The sequence below is a fragment of the Neopelma chrysocephalum genome, unplaced genomic scaffold (genome assembly GCF_003984885.1).
Source record: "Neopelma chrysocephalum unplaced genomic scaffold, ASM398488v2 Primary Assembly neopelma1_73b, whole genome shotgun sequence".
NCBI lineage: Eukaryota > Metazoa > Chordata > Aves > Passeriformes > Pipridae > Neopelma > Neopelma chrysocephalum.
In genome coordinates this window covers 2,358,048-2,381,627 of record NW_020897734.1, presented here as the reverse complement: position 1 = coordinate 2,381,627, position 23,580 = coordinate 2,358,048, and the positions used below count along the sequence as shown (strand labels likewise).

The following is a 23,580-nucleotide window of genomic DNA, read 5'->3' as shown; positions in this document are numbered from 1 at the left end:
GTCTTCTTTTCACAGGAGTATGAAAACAGGCAGAAAAGCAAAAAAGACCAACATTAACACAGGATATTCCCCACCCTATCATAAAAAGATACACTTCCCTTTTTCTAAAATGAGTGTCTAAAAAGCAGATGAACTCTTGCAAAACTCCTTGAAGAGCTGAGTAATTAGGGAAACATTCTGTTGGCTTAGGAATAAGTAAATTTCACTAATGAATTTTGTTTTGTGTTGAAACTTAACACAAAATTTCCTCTCTTCTGGATCTGTACTGTTTTTATCATACCTGTATTTCGTGGCAACTAGGAGCAACCTTGCCAGATACCACAAAAATCTAGTTGTGAGAAAAAGCCTTATCCCAAATGTTTTCTTAACCTGAAATGTACCAAATATCACTTATGTCATATTCCCACTTCTGTGAAGATTTTGGGAAACAACTTGCTGCATCACACCCACAAAAGTGAGAGCAAAATTGCAAGTGACCACATCGTGTTTGGAAGGGGCTGAAGCAGATGGCATTTGGGGAAGTTTGTAAAAAGAAGACCGAGTAGTAGCATATGGGAAAAAAAAAACAAACCAAACCAAACCAACCCAACAAAAAACAAACAAAAAAAAAGAACAATATGCACAGACGACAACTGAATTTGCAGGAGGGATTTTGAAATGAAGAGTTCTGCTAGGAGGTGAATAACTAGCTCTAAGATCAAGAGAACTGCTCGGTGATGTGCTAACGTAGCTGCTTTTCTTTCGAGAGGATATGAAATAGCAGTAGTAGTTGAGTGTGAATCCGATTGTAAAAGGAAAATGACTTTGACTCAAAACCCGAGTTTTTTTGGAGTTTTTGGCCGCGCTGCGGTGCGGTGCGAGGGGCACGGAGGGTGCGGTGGGGGTGCGGGGGACACCGGGCTGGCGACGGGGCAGCAACAGGGTGCGGGCTGCGGTCCCTGCAGAGGATGTGCGGGCACTGCCAGGGTCCCTCAACATCGCTGAAGTTCAGGGGTCGCGGCAGGGCCATGTCGGGGCTTGGGGAGGCACAGACGGCTCCGGGAAAAGGGAACGCGACGATCTCAGGTGTCTTTTCCAACCTAATTGAATTGATTCTGTGAAGTGTCTCTGTGGTGAGCGTGCGGGAGGAAGCGGAGGGCAGGCGGGGCGGCGCACGGGGTGACAAAGGGGTGACAACAGAGGGAGGGGAGCGGGGGCAGCCCGGGCCCGGGGGCAGCTCGCCGTGTCAGCTCAGCAGAGCCACCGGGCCGGGCACGGTGCTGCCCAGGTGGTGGGGCCGGCCCTCGTCCGCCGCTCCCCGCCCGGCTCGGGTTACCTGGGCGGGCCGTCCCGCAGCGCCGCTCTTCCCGTCTGGCCCGGCCCCTCGCCGGGAAGTGGGAGTTGGGAGTCGCGCCGGGCGGTCGGAGCTATGGCTTTCCAGGGAGCCCCTGTGCGGTGCCGGCTCCTCCTCGCCGTGTGCTGGGCGGTGGCCGCGGGCAGGGCGGCAGGTAGGAGCGGGAAGGGGGGAAAGGGAAGGCAGGGGAGGGGAGCGGGACCCGCTGCGCTCCGTGTCCGGCGGGGCCGGGGCTGGAGCAGCCGCTGCCGGGCTCTGCCGTGCGCGGCTCGCTGCACACATGGACGCCTGCTTAAGTGAAATGCTTTCGTTTTGTAGTAGAAATCGCCCGAAGCGGGTGGGCTGTGTGCGAGGCAGCGCCGGCGCTGCGCCCTGCCCGGCTCTGCCTCTTACCGGGCGGAGGAACGGGGATGATTTAAATCCGCGCTCCTCTCGCGGTACGGCCGCGTTTGGCAGGGTCGGCAGAAAATCTTTTAAGCTCTGCGTTCGGTTCCCGGGACTGTCTCTGCCTTAAAACCCGAAGCAGAAGCCCGCCGCCCTCCTCCCGGTGCCCGAGCCCTGCGGCGGCAGCGCTGCGGGACCGGGTCCGCCGGGTGCGGGAGCCCGGGGCAGGCAGAGCCTCCCTCGCCCTGGTCCTCGGCCGCTGCCTTCGCCCTCGCCCTCAGGATCCCCGCTTCTGGAAGCGCGAACGTTCAGTTGAAGGAAAGTTGCGTTCGCGTCTGTGAGGGTTTCATAAGGACCCGTGCTCGAAGCTTTATTAGTTCTTTCTCTGCTCATGTTATCCAAAAACCCAGTTGCAAATTCTAGAGAATTGTTATTTTTCTACTGGCTGCAATTCGTATACAATGAAATCAACCTTCAGAAAATGCTGGAGGACAAAATACAAATGTGATGTCTTTTTTATTACTTTAGAACACTTAGACGGTACTTGAGGCAAGGGATTTGTTAATGTTTCCACATTAGGGCTTTTGGAAATAGTATGTTTTTTATGCGGGATTGCCTTAGCTAATCTCTGCTGATTACTGCCGTGCTTTGTTTTCTTAGAAGCACCACCGTGGTTTTGCTTTTTAAGAGTGAAATAACGGCTTGCCTACGTTTCGTAGTTGTTCATTGAGTTGTTCTACTAAAATTGCTGTAGAAATTTTAATAACAAAAAGACTCTATATTTTACGCAAAAAAAAAGATATGAGACTGGCCAGCCTATGAATAAAAGCTGAACGTAACATTAAAGCATGAGCTTCAGAATTCTGTAGAGTAATCCAAAATCTACTAGACTGAAACTTCTTATGCTAATACAATTTATTGATTTATTTATAAGCTTTGAATATTCCCACTTTGTGTCGTCAGAAATCTGCAGGCTTAAGCACAGTGACTTCAATCAAACCTATTAGAAGAAAATGTTCAGAACTTCAGAATAGCAATCAGGGATGACACTGTAACATTTTTAATGGTTCATGGCTTTTGTAGGTAATTAAAAGTTTGATCATGAAACCATTAGATGCTTGGAGATGTGTGGTCTTGCTGAAAAAATATATACCTTTATTTTTTTAATATGATCAAAAGGACTCAGTATTTGCAAACATAATGTTCCGATGCTGTTCCTAAAACCTGACCTAAGTTTTTTAGTGGAACAGGTAATAGGCAAAGATGGTCTGGCTACGTTCAGTTTTCTGAACCTAGAAGTGGAGACTTCTCTGCTCCTGGCATCATCTATAAAACAGAACAAACAAACAAACAAAAATCCTGAAAGTTTTAAGTATTTAAAAAACCTAAGCATATTTGGACTAAATTAGTAAATCTTTGTAATTTTTCTCATTTTTTGTGTGAGCATCCATTGTCTGTGCATACACATGGACACGCAGATGGCAATAATGTCTGACCTCTACCATTGCCTGTCCTTTAACTATGCAAAGTCTGAGAGAGCTGCAGGACTTTTATGAGTTTCCGTCAAGCTTTGGCTGCTCTGGCTCTCAGGAAATGTAAGATAATGGTGTCATGGACACTTTGTGGAATTCTTGCTCAAGGAAGCTGTCTTGCTTTTTCATCTTCCCTCTTCCTTGTGCCAACAGAAGGAAATGATTCTACAGTGTGATCTGGATGGGAAAACTGATCCTGACGGAATTATTCTGCCTTCTTCCTATGTGTTGCTTTAAATGTTGGGATGGGTTGAGTTTGGTTTCCTGGAATGAGCAAGACCAGCAGCACTAATTGATATCTCTTTGAAGTGTTTGTGAAACTATTGAGTAACAAGGGTACTCTGTCCCCAGACAAACAGGTGGTGGTGCCTCAGCAATGGTATCTGTAGGTACCCTGAGAAGGAGTCTCATTGGGCTTCTTGTTTAATGCCTTCTCATAGTACATATTAGAGTAGCCCTTTAAAAAAAAAATCCACCCTCATTTTCCTGGGGAATTCCCAATTTGTAATTCTTTCTAGAATTAATGTCTGATACAGCTTTACTTTTTCCTGGCAGTTTTCTATTTTCTGCTGTATTTCCCTTCTTTGTTTTCTAATATGACCTTCAAGCTGTATGACGGGGTCTTGAGTAGGCGTTGGCTTGGTGCAAAAGAGTAAGGAAGGGTCAAAGCACAAATAGATTTATCCCAACAACTATCTCTGAGTCATGGCTCTGCTTCTGTCTGGCTTTTGGGGAGGTGAAAGAATGTACCTCTGAAGTGTGCCAGCAATAAATTACTACTTGTCCCACACTGTTTTTGCTCACTGTGCCAGAACACAGCATTAAAAGTTTAATAGGTGAGTAATTGAAAAAGTAATGTGGTTTCCAAGTTGTTCTTTAACATTCTCGCCTTTGCTTAGATTGGACTAAATTGTGGTTCTAATGCACAACTGTTGCTTGTAAAATTTAATCTTGTCTTTTTAGAGATGTCTCTTTAAAACCTCATTGATGGATAACTTTTGGGTAGAACAAAATATTAATTGCTTCGCAAAATCTATATAGTATTTTTACTCAAGTTTCAGCATGTGTCATGCAAACTCACAGCAGAAAAAGCCTAAGAAGTCAGACTTATCTTCCCTCCACAAGCATGAGCTCGAGTACCACAGCCACTATGTTGTTGCATGCTGCAGTTTCTTAAAAATTACTTTCCAGTTGTTTTGTGCATATTTAAATTATTGATGGATTGAGGTAACAGGAATACTAAAAACAATTTAGTGGGCAGTAGCTTATCTGATAGCAAATATGAGCTGATGAAATTGAGAAGTTATGTGTGTTTTTTTGTTGGAAAGTTAAGTCAGTCAGTATTACTAATGGTAAAGTGTGGACCAGCGGGGTTGTTACACTGGTAACTCCTTTCTTCTAGGAGCAAAAGTTCTTCCACCTCCATCCAACCTGGACTACTCGTTTATCCAAATCTGCACTCTGAACTGGACATGGAACCCCCCCCCGAACATCAGCAGTAGCTGCAACCTGGAGTATTCCAGTGACATCGTTATTAATGAGGTTCCTCAGGACAAAAGAGTAAGTACATCACCTCTTTAAATCCTGCTGTGCCCTGGTAAATGTCTTATTGGGATAAAACTGTGTGTGTGCAAGCATATGTATATACATATATAAATATATATAAGTACAGTTTTAATATAGCCTTTAATTCTTGTCATGGGATCAAATGAGTCAAAATGAGTCATACCAGTATATGGGATCTTCAGATCAGAAAAATCTGTCTGTGGCTCCCTGATAATGGAGCTGCTAATGGTAATGCAGAAGTACCATAATAATAATGTGAAAAGTCATTTCAATCTTTGCTTATGCATCTTTCTAGAAAAAATAAAATATATACAGGGCAGTCTACATCCTTAAGACTTAAATGGGAGTTTAGATGGGAGCGGCTGGTCCCCTTTACTTTGAACTCAGTTTCAGAAGGAGACGTGCACATTTAGCTGTGATTTGACAGCATAGCATCTTTTGAAGGTAATGCCACGTATTAACATTCCCAAATTTGCCCTGTCTCTGTGCTTACAATTATTCATGGGGGTTTATGTTATGAAGATAACATGGAACACATTTGTTCCCTGGAACAGAAATTGTAAAACTTCTTGGGTTTGGGCTTTTGCTTTAATTTGTTAGAGGGTTTGCAGCCTAGATGTGATCCTTGCTGTGGTCAGGACTGAGAGTAGCATTGCCATGGTGCTGAAGGGGTCATAGGACAAATATTTTTACAATTTATTGCCAGTAAGATAATATATCCATAATTCCAGGCCATGAGAATTTGAAACCTTAAATACACACCAGCTGTGGGGTCAGCAGTGCTGATATTTCAGATATGGTTAAAATTTATATGAAGCCTTTTGCAACAGTCCTTTGTTGTTGAGCCCTGTTATGCTTTTACAGCCTGATGTCTCTTCATGGTGACTGCTGTCTTCTTTCTCACAGCTCCAGGATATCCTGGACATGAAATAAGGCTGTGGTTTGGCCAGGTTGGATGGAGTGTTGAGCAACGTGGTCTATTGGAAGGCAGGAACCCATGGTAGAGAGGTTGGAGCTAGATGATCTTTAAGGTCCCTTCCAACGCAAACTGTTTTATGATTCTGTGGTTTCACAAACAGCTGGGTTGATTTAATGTCACTACTAGAAGGGTGATTTTTCATTTTTGACACCTCTTTCTTTAGTGATCTTCATTGGACCTTTAGATGAGCCAGTTGAACTTGTTAACTCAGCAGAAACCTATTTATCTTTTCTGATGGGTTCACTAACAAGTAGAAAGTCACCTTGGTTAATGAGCTGAATGAGTTTGTGGAAGAGTCTGGTAGATGTTAAGGTCAGCAGCAGTGAAAGAGCTGAGGGACAGCAGTTTCACAGGACAGGATGAACCAGATTGTATCATTTTGCTTTATCTTTTTGCATTACAGTTCATAGAACCTACTCTGTCTATTGCTGTTTGGTTTATTTGCCCTCTCATTAGTGCCAATATTTAGTATTTGTTTTTATACACAAGTGGTTACAGCATTCTTTGGTCATAAAAAGATATTGGGTTTGTATCCAGTTTCCAGTTAAGTAAAAGACATCCCCCTAGCCCAACAAAAGACACGCAAGAAAGTGTGTGATAAAAGGCTGAGACTTTTTCTCACACAAACATGTACTCTGTTCTGCAAATGGAAGCTCACAGACTAATTGGGCTTTATGTGGTGTCACTGTATTTAATAGCCATTTGTGGGTTTGTTTTGGTAACTTTTCCTTTTGCTCCTTAAATCTGTGCAAACTCTTCTCATTGCTTTTTGGTTGTGTCTCCAAATGTTTTTTCTTCTGTTTGTCACACACTCGTGTGCACGTACACAGAAAGATGAAGGTTAGATCTCTAAGCTCCTGTTTATATAGCTGTAGTATAAACATGTTTATTTTGCATTATCCTTGAAGACTTGTTCTAGGATCATTTCCCCCCCATATTATACATGTTTTTTGATCTCTTTGTAGCCTTTGCTCATGTTTGTAGGCCACAGGAGTAGCAGTAGTTTTCCTTAGTGATTTCTGAGTGCCCCTGATGAGGAAAAAGCAAAGCCAAGCGATGCCGAGGCTTCCCATGTTGTCAGACACTGATTTCATGTGGCTTTGAGCTGCAGTGTTTCTGAGGGGCATTCTTACAGGATGTATAAGAATCCTGTGATGCATTCTTACAGGAATTCCCATGTGTCTGAGATGGTATGACATATGTTGTGGTTTTCCTCTCCCGATCTAAATGCAGGAATGGAGTAAGAGTCTCTTCCGTGTGACAGATGCATTCTTGGATGAGGAAATGCGTTTCAAAGTGAGAAGTGAGTGCAAGCATGATAACACCAGTGAGCCCAGTCCGTGGGTGGAGACCTCCCTTCTGCCAAAAGGTAACACAAGCAGTGGCCAGACCTGAAGAGACATGACTTTTTCTCTGCTATTTTAACAAAATATCATAGAAATCTATCATAGAGAAATACCAGATATACAGGCCCATTCAATTGATAGAGCTTAAAGAGAATGATTATAAAACATTTAAACACAGCTGGAGTCTCCTGAGGCTTAAAATCTTATGGACAAGCTTGTAAAATTTAAATACTCTCCCAAAAGAACGATGTGGTTCCTGTCATTCCTTTTATCCCTGCTGTGTGGTGGTTGTGGGATAAGAGATAAATTAGGTTGTATTAAGCCTGGTGCCTTCATGACTAACATCTAAGTCAGCTTATTTTGTAAGATTTTCCTGTACAAGCAAAAGTCCCTAAAATAACCCTACATTTGTACGTGTTGGAGGAAAGAATCTAGCAAATTTAACAACTTGTTGAATAAATAACTTAAATAATTATAGTAGGGTTCTGTCTTTTTCAAAAGAGATGACTGGGGTCTACAAAGCTGTGTGTAGCAAAATGAGTAGAAAAAAAAAGTATTTCTGAAATGCAGAAGTAAGGGGTCCACAGCAAAATTGTTAGGAAACAGACTTTGAGAAAGAATGTATTTTGCTGAATGCTTGAAGTTAGTATGTACAGCAAGGACATAGAGCCTCTTGCCTAAAAGTCTGTCTTAACCCAGGAGCATGACTTGATGTGGACAAAAACCACATGTGGGTGGGAGAATCAGAGACCTTATATCAAGCCTGTCAGTGTGTCTGCCAAAATGGATTTCTGGAAAAACCATGGAAGCAGATCATTAGGACAGCATGTACTAAACATGCTGTGGCTTTTATAAGTCTGTTTGCAGATGAATTTTTTTTCAATACTTCTTGGAATAGCAAAACCGGTTTCATTTCCCTGTACTCTTAGTTGAACTACAGAGCTTATATTTTCCCTGAAGTAGCAAAGTACATTGGGGTTTAACACGCATTTAATTTTTAGTTCATGGAGATGTTGCTACTTGTTAGAAGGAAAAAACATCCAATATGCTGTAATAGGATAATACAGTAAAATGAACCTGTACCATTCAGAAATGAAAGATTGAATATGAAAGACTTTATTCCATAATTGCTCTGCCTAGGAGATATATGGACATCTCTATTTACAGTTGATATGCACTTTCTTGTATTTATGTTCTGTAATTTGAGTTTTCCATATGTTGAATTTGAAAGTCTAGAGGTATATGGGTTTCAATTAAGAAGTCAACTTACCCAGTGTTGCTTTTGTCCATATTTAAGACCTACAGGCATTTCCATATTCAGAATACCAAGAAACTAATACTGTATCTGGAGAAGATAAAAATGTCAGCATTTAATTATAGTTTATGTTGATGGCTGTAATAGCACTAAGCTTTGTTATAGTTTTCCCTGTAATTGCCAGTTACTTTGACTCCTATTTAAAGTATCTGTAGTTTAATAGAATAAAATATTTTCCTGACTCAACACCTTGTCCTTAGCATCAGGTAACTCTTGAGTAGTAATTCAGACGTGGTGAAAACTGAAATTTACTGCTGTGATTAGCTTGCATTTAGAAGTTACTCTGCTGAGATTTCAGCTATTGCAAGCCATCAAAACTGGAATTCATCATTTGCTGTGCTGAGACAGCCAGTGTAGTCTGAGAGAGAACCAACCCATTTTTGCCTTCCGGACAGTTTCAGTTGTGTAAAGATGGAAATGGGGAAAAGACTTTGGCAAAATAAATCTTAGAGAACCTTTCCAACTTGCCTTGTAGGTATTCCAGGTACTGCTGCTGTTGACTTGAGCTGTGTTTGGCACAACTTGGAGTACATGGTTTGTACGTGGCGTCCTGGGGAGAATGTAAGCAGTGATACCAACTATACCTTGTTCTACTGGTTCGTATGAGCTTTTTATTCCCAACTCAGTTGCTTTAGTGCTAATCTTTAGTTTTACATTACACATTCTACTTGTCTGCTTCCTCTGTTGCTTTGAAAGTTCCCAGAGCATTGTGTCCAAGTTAGTGTTCAGTCCTGTTGAACTCAGGTTTCAGAGCCTGCTGTGGCCAAGACTTTTTGGGAACTTGATATAACTATTACATGAAGCATTTTCTGCTTCTGTCACCCATTTTAACATAACTGCTATTGCTTTCTATTTTTATCTAATTGAGCATTTGATTTGAAGAGCGAAGAATTAAGAATTAAGCTAGACCAATATATTAATTGCTTTCTTTGCAGTCTGACAAACATGGGCTGTTTAAGTCAGAATCACTCACTAATGTACATGTCAGCTCATAAACCACTGGGAAATGTTATGAAAGGATTAATAACTCTGAGCCGTAGTTTGGTTTGCATCTTCGGTGTCTTAAATGACAGATTCACCTTTGAAGTTACAAAGAACATCTTTTTATCATCATCATCATCCCTGCTGGCCAGTGGATTGCCATAAATAGTGTCTTGTTCCAAAGGAGCAGAGTTGTGTGAGCAAACTCTTGGCATCAATATCTGTACATGCTAATCTATGCATACTTCTGCACCTTGATAGGGCTTGTGAAATGCCAGATTGCCTGAACTTCTGTAGAAATAGTGAAGTTTTTGTTTTTGAAAGCCCTATGTAGTAGTTTTAAATCATCTTTCTGTCTTATTTGGACTAACTACATAAACTTTTTCCTATTCCTCTCCAGTAGCAGTGTCACAGGCTGTTCGATTCAGGGAATTTTGGGAGCAAACAGCAGAAAACTTGATGCTTTAGTTAAATACAGGGGGACTGTTTGTTCTCTCCCTCTAGATTGCTACTCAAAGAAAGAAAGAACAGAACTAATGAGGCATTTAAGATCTGAATTTCTGGGTATATGGATATTTACTGGAATAATGCTTTAGATTTGAGCCATATATTTTCAACTTGCCCCTTAATTTTAATGGAAGATGCAGCTGCAGTGACTGCAAAGTGTTTTAATTTGTGCTGCTTAGAAAGAAGAATGATTTTTAGATTTTAAATCCAAAAACTAAAGAAGCACTTTATTTTTAGACTGAAAGATACATTTTCCACAGTGCAGGTGAGGTGGTGGTTTTTTTTGGTTTTGGTTTTCAGAAATGAGTAAAGAACTGCCTGAAAAATTATTACCTAGTTCCATTCTACGTTATTCTTTGATGTCTTCCTCTAAAACACTCTCTTTTCATCCAAAGTGGACGTGAATATATAGATAACTTAGAACAAATGAATCCAGCCAGTGCACAGTAGTTCCTGCTGAAACAGAGGCAAATGAGAGCAGGTTGATGCATCTGCACTGAGCTGCCTGCTCTGAATGCCTCTGCCCTCATCAGCCCCAGGGCAGGGAGGTGGGAAAGGTGAATAAAAAAGGGGTCTGTGCTGAAAACAGGACAGAGAGTTCAGCTTCCCAAGCCTGTATATTGAGATCTGAAGTAGGAGAATGCCATTCCTTCATTTCCTAAATGAAGCTCTGATTCACTCTATATCACTTTTAAATAAATAAATTGTTAGGTTTTTTGGGAGGAAAAGGTCCTGGTATATGTTCATTGGGGCTTGGGGAACAAAGAGAAGCAAGGAAAAAGGTTGTCATAGCTTCTCTGTTATTGGAAGTGAATACTGACATTTTGAAAAGCAAATGCCCGTAAATAGGTGAAACTCGACCATCTCAAGCAAGAGCTGTGGTACCTGAGGCAGAGCTAAAGGAGATTGATCAGCTCATTCTATCACAGAAGTGAAATTCTCTTGACAAGAAATGGTCCAAATTAGTGTGCTTTCTAAATACTTTTTTCCCCTTGAAATTGTTTTCCCACTTGGATAATGTGAGCCAGAGCTGACAGCAGCTGTTATCTTTGATGCTTTGATATAAAGCAACCCTACCTCTCTTTCTGCTCAACACTTATAATATTCTTTATAAAGCCTGAGATAAATTAGAGGCTTCTTACTTTGCCCAGCTTTACTTTTCTATATGCTATAGCACAGCTTTAATGCAAGATCAGTCTTTAAAATTTGTAACATGGGTTTAAAACCAAGCCTGTCCCTTGCTGTCCTTTTCTTCTGAAGTTTACAAAAATAATTTTATTCCTATAGGTTTGATGGTTTGAAAAACCCAAAGAAGTGCAGCAACTATTCTACAGACCAAGGAATCTTTGGATGCATTTTCAATTTTACCTTTCCAAAAGTCACCAATACTTACCCAACTATAAGTATTTTGATTAGAGATGACTCTGAAGAAATTAGGCCTGTGTGTGCAAGTAAAAATCCTACCACCCTTGGTACGTTTAACACCACGTCATAAAAAAAAATAATTAAAATAAGAAGTTTGGTAGTATATTGCTGTGTTTGAGAAACTTGCACCTTGATAAGGTGTGGATGAGACAACATGATTAGATGCTTCCTTCTTCTACTGACCTTTGATTTGAAGTGATATAGACAGGGTTTTGTTTCCGGGGGGGGCGGGTGTTAGGGGTGGAGGGGTCATTTTCCATTCACTTCTACTCTTATTCTTTAGTTGGATTTATTCTTTTTTTACTTTCTGCTGCTAACTTCTTCCTCTTTCTGTTCCTAAACTGGTGTAAGTGTAATATTCTCCAATACAGGACTTGAACAATTTTTGTAAGCGTTGAAATAGACTTTTGAACTAATAATGCCATTTTGCTTTTCAGTAAAACCTGCTACACCAAGTCAAGTGACATTGTCAAAGATTAATGATAAAATAGATGTAAAATGGAGTGAATCAGAAACCTTTCCTAAAGGTTGTTTGCTTTATGAAGTTAAATATCGCAATGGTGATTTGGACACCGGGCGGATAATTCCAGTAAGTTTTCATTATTGATTTTTTTTTTCCCTATGTCTCTTTTGTAATTTGTGTTGATATTCGCAGTAACTCAAATATTTGCTGTTGCAATTGAACTGTTAATATGCTGCATGTGAATGGGTTGGATGCACTAGCTGGAAGTGTTGCATGAACGTAAAATTTTTCTCTCGTACAGTTGGTTTCTGTTATCATACAAGTCTTGTGAATCCTTCCCATCATTTGTTAGGGCAAAACAGTAATGTGTAAGAACAGTCTGATAAAGAAGTATATACTAAGCTATCAGGAAATGCACTGTGGTGCCTGTGCCTGTTTGCTTCTCAGGGATATGGGCTTTGGTGTGTTAGTGTTGGGTTTTCCTGTCGTGGTCAGATGTGGTCAGATGGGAGCCTTGTTTTTGAATGGTGGGACCTGATTACTGTAAAGAAAAATCAATTGCTGGTGCACACAAAAACACAAAATGTCATACAGAAAAGGGAATAAAAGGATGGAGGGGAAGAAAAGAAGAAAGAGATGTGCGCTCTTAGTTACACTCACTTAAATGTACATGTACAAGCATTGAGTTCAGTGTCTGGATGAACTCATGCCTGTATCTGCATTGCCAAACTGACTGTACTTTTGATCAGAATGGTAAAACAGCATAATAAATGTCAAAGTAAGTGGCAGTCTTCTCTTGTGGAGCGTATTTAGTTGTTTATTCTACTCCAAACTCGAATGATATCAACAATCCTCAGGAAACTGGCGTTTTGGATCAAAAATAAGTGACGTTGATCCTATCTAGTCTGTGTGCCTCTCTGTAGAGGCATCACAGAACACTTTGGTATGGTCAAAGTTAGATCAACATTGCTGCCCTGACAGAGAGGAAGGCTCTGTAAATCACAGATGTTTTCAGAAGGGGAAAAAAAAAAGATTAAAAAAGGCACCATTCCAGACACTGAGTCTTAGTTTAATCGTTGATGCCAAGTGCTGCATGATAGATGTAGCAGTGAATGAGATTAAATGTTAGCTTTGGAATCTCTGCTTAAGCAGTGTGCTATTTAAGTGCCACTTTGTCCTTTTTTTAATGAGGTTCAATAGTCATAAAAAGATGTTCTATCAAAACACTCAGAATACATTAGCTGCACAATGCAAATAGGCTTGTACATGACTGAGAATACATTTGTAATTGAACAGAGCAAATTACCTTTTGTTTTTCTCTTAGTCTGAAGAGAATTCTGTGTCAATTTCTGGCATTGATCCCAATAGCAAGTACATCTTCAAAGTGAAAGCAAAGCCAAAGCCCGACTGTTACAGCAGCGAGTTCTATAGTGACTGGAGTGAAGAAAAGAGCATTGGTGAGAGCAGTTGTCCCTGTGTTTTGTTGCACTTTATTCTTTGTCTGTAAGGCATCTAATACCTTTTGTCTGCTAAATAAATGGGAGTCAAAGATCATCTTCCTATGTATCTATTTAGTTTTGGGTGAAAAGAGGGCAAGAGAGTTCTAGTCCTTCAGCAGCGCTGTCAGTTCCTGCCTGTGCTGCTGGATTTGCCATCTGTGTAGCTGGGCAATGACCCCTTTCCAGTGTGGTCAGCTTTTCAGCCCTGTGTCTTGGTGGTTTGCATTTTCTTGCCAAATATATCTACATTATAATCCCATTTTTGAAAAACAAGCCTGTCCTTGCCTACAGAAGTGATAGTGTATTTGAAAAAGCATTGAATCTATGAACGAATTAGAGAATTAACTTATTTGTTGTCATTATTCCTCAAAAGCCTCTCAAAACATCCCTAAGTTTCTACAATTTTTGTTTTCCAGGTGAGAAGAGGGACTCTACACTCTCTTTGGTTCTAATAATCACTATTCCATTAATAGTAGCAGTATCTACAATAATTCTACTGGTTTATCTGAAAAGGTAAATAACGATCACCCTCTATTTGCTGTGTCTTTGTCAACAGTGAAAGTTATTAAGAATCTGTCTGTGTCAACATTCCCCTTTCCTTTTAGTTTGGGGCATAAAAATAAGAAATAAGTACAGTTACACAGAGAATGAAGGCTGGCCAGTGATGCCAGAGCTGAGCCCACAAATTTTCTTGACTGTACCCAAATATGACTTTCAAAGGGTGATTTTTAAATTAATGTATCTCTCGTCTAAATATTTTCTTTTTGATTTTTATGAAGGCTGAAGATATTAATTCTTCCACCGATTCCAGACCCTAGAGAAATTCTTAAGCGCATGTTTGGAGAGCAGAATGAGGATTCCCAGGTTAGTAAGAAGCTGTTGGGCCAACTAATCTATTGAACTGTGATCTCTAGGCTTGCAATTTTCTTTTTCCTACTACCTATGTCTATCTTATAACTAACTATATATAAGTAAGTATATCGTATGAAGATTAAGTATTTACAATAGTAGGAGTTGTTCAGAAACAATTACCCAAAACTGAGATTTTCCCCTTTGCATGTACTTTTCTAGTTACATGAGCAGAATTGCATTATTCTCTTATTTCAGACTGCTAGCCCGTTAAATGTGTTTCAGGTTGGTTTTCTTTAGGTAGGGGTTTTCTGATTATCAGGATTCTTTTCCTGTGTGGGTTTTGGTTTGAGGTTTCTTTGTTTGTTTTTGCAACTCCATGAGATGACTTCTGCTGAACATTCCTGTGTTTTTCTGCTAGTTGCTCATATATATGATACTGAATGAAGCTATTCGTATTTGACTTCCAGAAACCTGTATTTTTAGCATTCTCACATTTCTCATAGTCAGTTAGCTTTGAAGTAAACCGGGATATTTAACTTCTCATTGGCAAAAGAACAAAACTAGCTATAGCCACTCCAAGCTACGGTGCCTTATTTTGGGAAAAATAAACATAGTACTGATTATGGAAACTTATTTCTAAATAAATGAATCTCAGTAGTCCTTTATAAAAACCCTAAGGGAAGTACACTGAGAAGCCCTAATTTAAGCAGTGTGTGTTGTTCTCAAAGATGGGACTCCTGGCCATGAGGGCTGTAACTGTGGTAGCTGATACACTCTGCTGTGCTTTGACAAGTGCACGATTTCTCCGTGTGCTCAGTGAACACCCTGCTGAGTGTGTACAGCCTCACCTCTCCATCCTCCTGCCTGAGCTTTACCCATTAGCTATAGCTGGAAGCACTATTTAGGTGGGCACCAACATTCAGTTCCTCCTCTCCAGAGAGAACAACTCTTCTGTCAACCAGGCCTCAGCCATGTCTCCAAAAAGTACAGTTTGTTACCCAGCTACCTTGGCCTTTTCACCATAATATGGGATTATATGTTGTGGAACACGGGTCTGTCTTATTGGTCTGAAAAAACAACACTCGCCGTGAGGAAGTGCTGTTAAAAATGTTGTTCCTCTCTTTCAGAGCTATGCAAAGGATGATTCCATGAATGCTTACGACAAGTTAACGATGGAAGAAGAAATTAATTCTTTAATTGTAACAGAAACTTCGGAGACCCCTAATTCTGAAAAAGAAAACAGATAAACTCTGCTTTATCAGTGAAAGAGGAGGAAACTCATTCCTGCTCATACCTCAGGTGACAGTGTAGATGTGAAGAGGCCCACGAGACATTCAGCAGCTCTCACCTCACTGAGTCCTTCTCTGATGCACAGGAGATGCATCACTAACTGTGGCTGTTCTTCCATCTCTCTGATCATCCAAGATCCCTCAAGAGGAGCATGTACATAAATCCTGTCACTGCATTGCAGCATCTCCCATTCTGGCTTCAGCCAGCTCTGCCCTGTTACTTGTCACTTGCACTTGAGTTTGTGCCTCACAGGAGACTGTCAGTGCATTTTTTTGGAGCAAGCACTGTGACTTCTCTGAAATATTTGTCTCTGTTTTACAGTAGGTGAGATAAGGTTCATGTACAGTACATGGCTCATTAGTGCTCCTGCATGGAGCTGCTGCCAGGTGTGTCCCAGAGCACAGACTGTGGGTGGCCCCGTGTGTGTGTGTGCCTGGGCACTTTCTGGAGGGCACTTAAGGACTGACCTTCTTGTGTTTCTGGTTGATGTGCATCTGCTGTGGCCTAATCAAATATCTTAAAGAGGGTGTTTTTTTTCTTTGAAAATGTGTATGAAAAGCCTCTCTGCTTTCCAGCTGGTATTCAGAATATTCATAGAAAAGGCTTAGTATTGTATCCTTTCAATGGCCTGTCCTCAGATGCCTTACCTTCATGGACTTCTTGGGTTAATTATGCTTTGTTTCAAATTATATAGATTTTTTTACTTGTGCTGTGCAGTGGCAGATAACTGTATTGAGTCTTACCAGACTGTGATTCTACTTTGGCCATATTGGCCTGAAAACACAATTTTCGGAAGCAAAGTCATCCTGAGTCTGTCCAGCAGAATTACCAGGATGGATGCTTGAGTCAAAGGAGCTGTGGTCAAATTGATAGCAAGTGTTAAACCACCGAAACTGAAATAATTCAAAGGCTTCAAGACCCATCCTTACTGCCAAGCTGATGGTTTTGGGAGAACGGGGTGTGACAACCTTGGCCTGTTTTCTAAGGGATAAGTTTTATTATTTCTATAGTGATGAGACTGTGATTTGAGCTTCCCCTCTAGGAGCTTAGCAATATAAAACAAGGTGCTGACTGGACTTCTAAAAAAAAAATTTCTTCTGTGTTTTACTGCAGCAGGTTGATGACTTTTTTTTTAGTCATTAATTGTTTTGCTCATTTTTTTGATGGTTTTGTTTTGAGGGTGCTTTACCCGGCAAAGCTCAACAGATGTTTTTTGGCACAACTGTGGTGATCTCTGCTCTGAATTCCAAGCATTAGTTTCCTCCCTGTGCTGCAAGGGTGGTAACAGCAGTACTTTAATTGTGCAGGAGGAAGAAAGTAATGTAATGAGCAGAAAGGGATCTGTGGAAGCCCTTTATGGTCAGTGTTCAGGAATTTCTTGCTCCTTCCAACTAAGTGCAGACTTGTTAATCACTGGTCAGCCTTGGCAGACTGGGAAGAGATCTCCTGATGTTTGCTAGGAACAAACTCTATAGCCACTAACCTTTTATAGTTCATCCCTGTCCTCAAACTCCAGTCAAAATTCTGAAACAAAATGTTACATTCTTAGAACATAATGTTCTGTGAGAAATAGAACAAATGTGCATCCTTTACCCACTTGTGTATGCCTTCCTCAATAAATTCAATTCTTTCCCCAGTCCCTACTGAGCCTCTCAAATATACAGTTTCTTCCACATTCTTACCTACCTTCTGTTAGTGGTAGAAAGGGGAGGAGAAATGTAGCAGAACTAGCAGACTCCATATTAGCATTTAGCTTTTACTTACAGGGAGGCTAAAAAAAACCCCTAACATTATAAAAATTGATAAATGAGACAAAGTGAGAATAAAGCCTCAGGGATTTGAGTGAGATAAATCTCAGGTTATAAAAAGTCAGTTAGCATCACTGTGGGAAATTTCAGAGGTAAAGGAATAGCGTGGGGGACAGAGTAATTAAATTACTGTGCCAACTTGATTCCCTCTGCCCTGCAACATTTATATCATTATAGTGATACAAATATTTTTTTCAATCTACCTCATCTAAAATGTTGCTCATCACAGACCACTAGACAAACAGAAATGTATGATTTCAATATAAGTAAGCATAACAGTGTAATGTAAAGTTTTGTGGCTTTCAGTATAGCCCTCTAGGAAAATCAGTGCTTTAACCTAAATCCTTTTGACTTTTGTGCTGGTGTTTATGGTAAAACCAAAATTTATTGTTTCTTAAAAAATCCAAACCAACAAAAAGACCCCAAACAAATTCATAAAGCCAGAGGAGTAGAAAAAAAACAGATGTAAGCTGTTAGGCCAAAAGGAAGACTTAAATACAAAGAATGGTTTGGATTGCTGTATAGAAAAGTTTTGGATAATTCTCCTGAATAACAGAGCAATTGACACACTTGCTAATGGATTAATTTCTTGAGCCTGTGTTTGTGCATGTAAAGCAATTGTCTGAGTATACTTTCATCTTTAATGTGTACTTTTTAAGGTTAGAGGGGTTTTAGCTTGAAATTTTCCACATTTTGCTATCATTTGTTTGTTCTTCATTGCATTTACTTGATCTGTAAATTTATTCAAAGAATTTATATTGAAAAACATTCAATAATATTTATTATGTTGTGGCATTTTGTTCTTGTGTTGAGTAGATAAACTAATATAAAAGAGATGGTGTTTTAATGGGAAACCACGTTCAAAGGTTGCAGAACTCAAAGAAGAAAAACTTGTGTGTTGCTTTGGCCTCTTCCCTCTCAAAAGTGAACTTGAGCCACACAATCAGAGGGGAATACTATAGCCATATTTTTTTTGCTGGGATAATGGAACAGAGATGGAGCTGTGAGACTTGTGCTCTCGCTCTCAGGGTACTCAAGGCCACACTATTTTCTGACATTGCCATGTTGAGACTTAATAAACGATCAAACTGGAATTTGACTGAGTGCTGCAGCCTTCCCAAATACAGCTCCATAGTCGTTGCTAGCTGCTGAAGTCATTGAAAATGGCAGGTTGCTAAACTATTGAAAGCCATTATTACCTAGTCGCTGGGACCCAAATGTGTTTATTTGGCACTTGAACACATTAGTGATGGCTTCCTGAAAAGATTCAGAGAAAGAATACTTTGTTCCCTTCAGTTCAGCAGATCATTCAAAATTAAGACATAACCGTGACATGACCATCTTTGGATGGCTCTTTGGATTTCTCTCTCCCAGTTCTCCTGTTTTGGTGGTAACGGTGACCAACAAAAACCACTTGCCGTAAGTGACTTTTTTCTATGTTAATACATTCTGTTAAATAATTTTTCTGTATTTGGCATCCTAGAAAAATTGAACAATTAATTTCTATCTTTTTTGTTAGTTTTCATTTATTTCAGTTAAGGAATGCCATGACACAGCTGAACAGCTTTAAAGGAGTCATAAAGGAACACGTCAAATTGTAAGCCATGGTGTTTCAGCACTTACTGGGTAGAACTATTCACAGGTTGGGCATTTCCATTCACTGGAAATTATTCAATATGCTTAGTTCTGAGTTGGAACTTCAAAAACTCAAAATTTCCCCTGGAAGGAAAATGATTTTTTTAATTAAAAAAAAAGAAAAAGAAATAAAAAAATGCTAACAGAAGATATTTTTTGGTTTGCAGGGTTTTTCCCTCACCCAAGCAAGAGCAGGAGGTAGGTGAGTCAAGCCCAGGTATGGCCAGGACATTGCAGGAATCTCCCTCCCTCGTCACTCTACTGCCTTGGTCAGGCAGCAGCTGAGATCTGCAGGTCCAGGAATGGGCACAGTGGGGCTGGGAGGAGCAGAGCTGTGAGTTATTTAAGATTCATCAAGATGATTCTCAAATACTTAGGTTTTATTCAATATTTGCAAAAAACTTTTCAGGGGAGCAAGCCCCATGGGTTGCACCGTCAGCTGTAGAAATGCAGCCTTGAAATAATACTGAAAATCCAAATGTAAAACCAGATTAAAATCTCTCTATTTGGATGAGCTTCCTGCAAGCTGTCTTGAATCATGGTGATAGCAGGAGACTTGAGGTAGTTGATGTAACTAAATCCATGCTCTCACCACAGCAAAGCAATGTGGGTTTGGGTGGGTGGCACGGGAGAGACAAACTTTCTCTCAGGTCCGGAAACTCTGCCTCAGTTTTGTAACATCTGAGAGCCTGAAAGCTTGGTGATGACTCTTGGGGGGTTTTTGTGCAGCTGTTTTTTTTCCCCTCTCTTTTTTTTCCAATTATGTTGGTTAGGTTAATGAAATCCTTTCTCTTTGCTTTTAAACCTTGTAGAAGCATCCTTTTGACAGCTGTTCTCTAATTATTGCCAAGTAGTGTTCTGAAGGTAATAATTCAGTGGGGAAAACTGTAAACTAGACAGTGTATTCTAGTAATAGTCTCTGTTCCTTGTTTTGCTTTGCCAAAGTACTGCAATTATTTTGATGACTCTTGCACAAAGCATCTACAAAGAGAGACTTTCCAGTTAACCAGTGCTTCCAGTAATCGTACTCTTTGCTTAATACATCAGTTTTCCTCTATTTAATTTGGTTCAGACTGCTAAAATGGACTTGGCTAAGTGCATGATGAAATTGAAAGCTTACTGAGAAAGAGGTTTTGTTAAGCTCAGGCACTGCCATTTTTTGGAACCTGGGCAAAATTTACAAATTTAGATCAAGTGTTAGGGGCAGCTTGAACCAGGAGTTAAGCTAATGCTCTAAAATTATAGCTGCTCCTTCATATTCTGTGCTGAAAAAAAAAAAGAAAAAAAAAAGAAAAAAAAAACAACAAACCCAAACCCAAATAAGTATGTGCTCCATGTTATTAACAAAATGGTGTGTGCAATAGGCAGCCTTTCTTATTGATCTACTGAAATTGCTATCAACAATTTCTGTCTCAGTTTTCTCCTCTGAAGCACTAGAATTTAAGGCACTTAGCAATGTCATTGCTGCTTCTTAACCAGTTTTCTTGTAGCAATAGAAACAAAATCCACCAATTTCCTTTTTTTTTTTTTTTAAACGCTAAGAGATCACTAAAATTAGCTTGTTTTTGCCTCTTGGAGCCTTTCTCCCTCCTGCACTTCAAAGCCTCTTAGCCTCACTAGTTTCTTTCCTTCACACAAAATGTCAGTGTGGAAACTTCAAAAATGCCAGCTAGGTACTCTGAAAAGGTGTGAAATTGCTCAGTCCTTCAAATGTCAAAATCAGCTACAGGGAAAGCTGTTCATAGTAGGGCTATTCAGCTTTAATGTCACACTCTATCATGTTCTAGGAGAACGTTCATCTGTAGACACTGACAAGAACAAGATGAATGGGTCTTAACAAAACGTGTCTATCTGCTTGTAGATAAGGGGAATAAGAACCAATCAGCAAAGAGAAGGATTTTGGGGAGTTCAGCTAGCCTGGGCTAGATGCTTCTTGACCGAGGTTATGCTGAACTTCTCAACTTTTCAGGCTTAATGAGGGTTATACATATTAACTTCTACGCCCAGAGCGGGCTTAGAGCGAATTTTAATGGTCATACATTATATGTAACAAGGGGGAACACTTGTACCTCCCAAGTACCTCAGGCAATGGGGAAGGGGAGAGGGTGGTATGCAGCTGGGAAGTTGGGATAAAAGTGAGGCTGTATCCCCCATCAAACTGAGAAAGTTTTCATTGGGCATTGCCTTAACGACCTTTCTCCCTTTACCTGGATGAAGCTAGGAAAAAAGGTAAAACCACAAAGGCTCTTCTGTCTCCTTTGTGGACACAAACCTCCAGCGACGTGACTTTTCCTCACAACATCCTTCAGTACCTTGGCAGGTACTAAAGGCAGAGCCATTAGTTGACATTTTTTCACAGCGGACTTTCATAGCACTTTTCTTGCATTCAGACTTTGTGACTTGTTTTCTTAGGAAGTAGAAAAGCTGGCAGAGAAAAGGGCATCTGCCTTTCTGTATGTGGGACTTCAAGGACTGTGTTCGAGCTTGGTTTGGGAGCAAAAACCCTTAGTTTGGGTCATTTTGTTATGTGTGTAATACTAATTCTTTTGTTTATGAGCTGTACGTAAAATAGTATTGATCATCTGTTTATTGAAGCTTTCTTATAAAGAAGGAAGATTTATCAGGGCACCTGCTGCTGTTTTCTTCTGCTGAGCAGTGCCATTCTTGGTGTAGATTTGTCCAACTTGTAAAAAACTCTAGTGAAAGAGTCTTCCAAATGTTCTGTCTCACTGCTGTTTCCTCTTTAACTCAAAAACTCCCCCACAAACTGACATGAATTGATTTTGCTGCAAATTAAGTTGCCTTCCCCTCTGTCCTCCTCTAATCAGGGAACATGATGGTTCAGCATCTGGTTTGTACTCTGCTCACGCTGTCCTGAGTTCTGTTCCTGCTCTCTTCTGCTTTGGAGAAAAAAAAATCAAAACTGAACCTTTCAGTCTTATCTCCTAAATTATGTTTTCTAAATCATTAATCATTCCCATTGGTCTTCTGTAGAGCTGCGCCTGTTGCTCTCTAAGCAAGGCTGCATCATCCCCAAACCGGCAGAACAATTACCTTGTTTGTCTCTCGCTCCTCTTTCCCCAACTTCCTGCAGAACTTGTAGCTGCTACTTTCTTGGCAACAGCTCGTTGTATAGCTGCTCCTCGGTTTGTGGCTTTCTATGATTTCTGATTTTTTTTTTAGCCCTGTCAGCTACTCCTTACTGCAAAATTGCTTTCTCCTGCCTCAGAAGAATGCTTCTGACAATTTTATTGGATTGTATTTTTGTGTTGCTCTGCCAATTTGGAGAACTGGTGCAATTTTTTATACTCTAATTGTGTTTTTGAACATCCTTGTAACCATTCCTCCTTGGGTATAATCCACAGAGGGTCATTTTTCAGATGAGCAAATTGTTTAAAATGCTGAATAAAGCTGCTAACCTGACACGTTCCTGCAAAGCAGCAGCGTTTGCTGTCCTGCTCGGTGGTCAAGTGCTCTTTAAGACTTTTTTTTCAGATAGCTGATTAATTTGTATTTCCTCAAGCTGATTAGAAGGATGTTGCCTCATACATCAGGCCTGGCCTAAAGGGAAACTGGACTTGTTTGGTACAAGCTGTTCTTGATGGTTGGTAAAAACCCAAGGAAGGGATTAAAAAAACAAAATTGTTTACTTTGGTCCAGAGTTACTCTAGGTAGAAAAGCTGGGCAAATGGACCCATAATTCCTTGGATGCTTCCTTTCTGAGGACAACATGATGTTTGTCCTTCCATTTTTAAAGACTTCTCCTGTTTTCTACAGACCTCAAAGGAAACTGCCCACATTTCAGGTTGCATCAAGTGTTTAGATCGTTACATGCTGCAAGATTAATAAGGACCTGTCCACCTGAAGTCATCCACTTTAGCTGATTGTTCTCCAGCCTGTTTGTCTGAATGTATTTGCTTGGAGCTTGTTCTGATCTTTCCTATCTGGTCTTGAGCCTGCACTTCATCTTCCTTTAGCCTGCTGGGTATCCAAAGACTGTCTTCCAGTCTGTTTTGTCCCTGTCAGTCAAGACTTGGTGTAGCCTGTTGCCTTCATGCCCTCAGCCATGTCACAAGCCTCGGTTCAAGGCCCCATTCCCAGTGGGGTTGAGGGCTGGAAGGCAGAGAAAGGGCATGGCTTGGGGCAAATGAAAGTCACCAGCGCTCACTGAGATAATGACCACAGATTACAACAGACAGAACAGGCTCTACCCTTAACTGCCTGGCCAGGCTTTTCCTTTGTCCTCATTTCTCCACCAAACAAGTTCGTGGTGGGACTGAGAGGAGGCAGAGCCCTACTACTGTGGTCCTCAACCCATTTCCAACATGCAGCTTTCCCCTGCCCAGAGTGCTCTCAAAGGTGGTACAACGTCACTCCTAAATAGTTCACTACCTTTTTCCTATTTTTCTGTAGCAGTCACACAGCACAGTGGTGAAAGGCATGAGAAGCTGCAATTGGTGGCACATATTTTGACAGAACCTCGGCCATCTCCACATGACTGTGGAGAAGATTCTTGGAAAAGTGAAACAACTTTCAAGAAGCAAAAAGAAAATGGAAAGAAATGGAAAGAAACGATCCAAGATGTTAACATATATTAATTAATTTATTTATATTCTTTACTTTTCAGTGTTGCAACTAGTTCTACATCACATTAATTCAAAATCG

At 40.4% G+C, this 23,580-nt stretch overlaps 1 protein-coding gene across 2 annotated transcripts; it reads left to right on the top strand.

The window, feature by feature from the left end:
• The first annotated feature begins 1,351 nt into the window (after window positions 1-1,351).
• IL13RA1 (interleukin 13 receptor subunit alpha 1) lies at window positions 1,352-20,194 on the top strand. Of its 2 annotated transcripts, none has more exons than XM_027687191.1 (11): window positions 1,352-1,487; window positions 4,652-4,809; window positions 7,028-7,163; window positions 8,931-9,051; window positions 11,231-11,415; window positions 11,806-11,957; window positions 13,156-13,288; window positions 13,747-13,843; window positions 14,110-14,194; window positions 15,310-15,796; window positions 18,577-20,194. In XM_027687191.1, the coding sequence occupies exons 1-10, from the start codon at window positions 1,409-1,411 to the stop codon at window positions 15,427-15,429; spliced, it is 1,266 nt and encodes a 421-aa protein (XP_027542992.1). In that variant the 5' UTR covers window positions 1,352-1,408; the 3' UTR covers window positions 15,430-15,796; window positions 18,577-20,194. The 2 variants fall into 2 exon arrangements, with proteins under 2 accessions (XP_027542992.1, XP_027542991.1); XM_027687190.1 differs by having other exon boundaries at window positions 15,310-18,699; window positions 19,083-20,194.
• Window positions 20,195-23,580: the final 3,386 nt, after the last annotated feature.

Coding starts and splice junctions, on each gene's coding strand:
- IL13RA1 (XM_027687191.1), top strand. CDS start 1,409: ATGGCTTTCCAGGGAGCCCCTGTGCGGTGCCGGCTCCTCCTCGCCGTG. Junction 9,052..11,230: donor AACTATACCTTGTTCTACTG/GTTCGTATGAGC, acceptor TTATTCCTATAG/GTTTGATGGTTTGAAAAACC. Junction 11,416..11,805: donor TAAAAATCCTACCACCCTTG/GTACGTTTAACA, acceptor TTTGCTTTTCAG/TAAAACCTGCTACACCAAGT.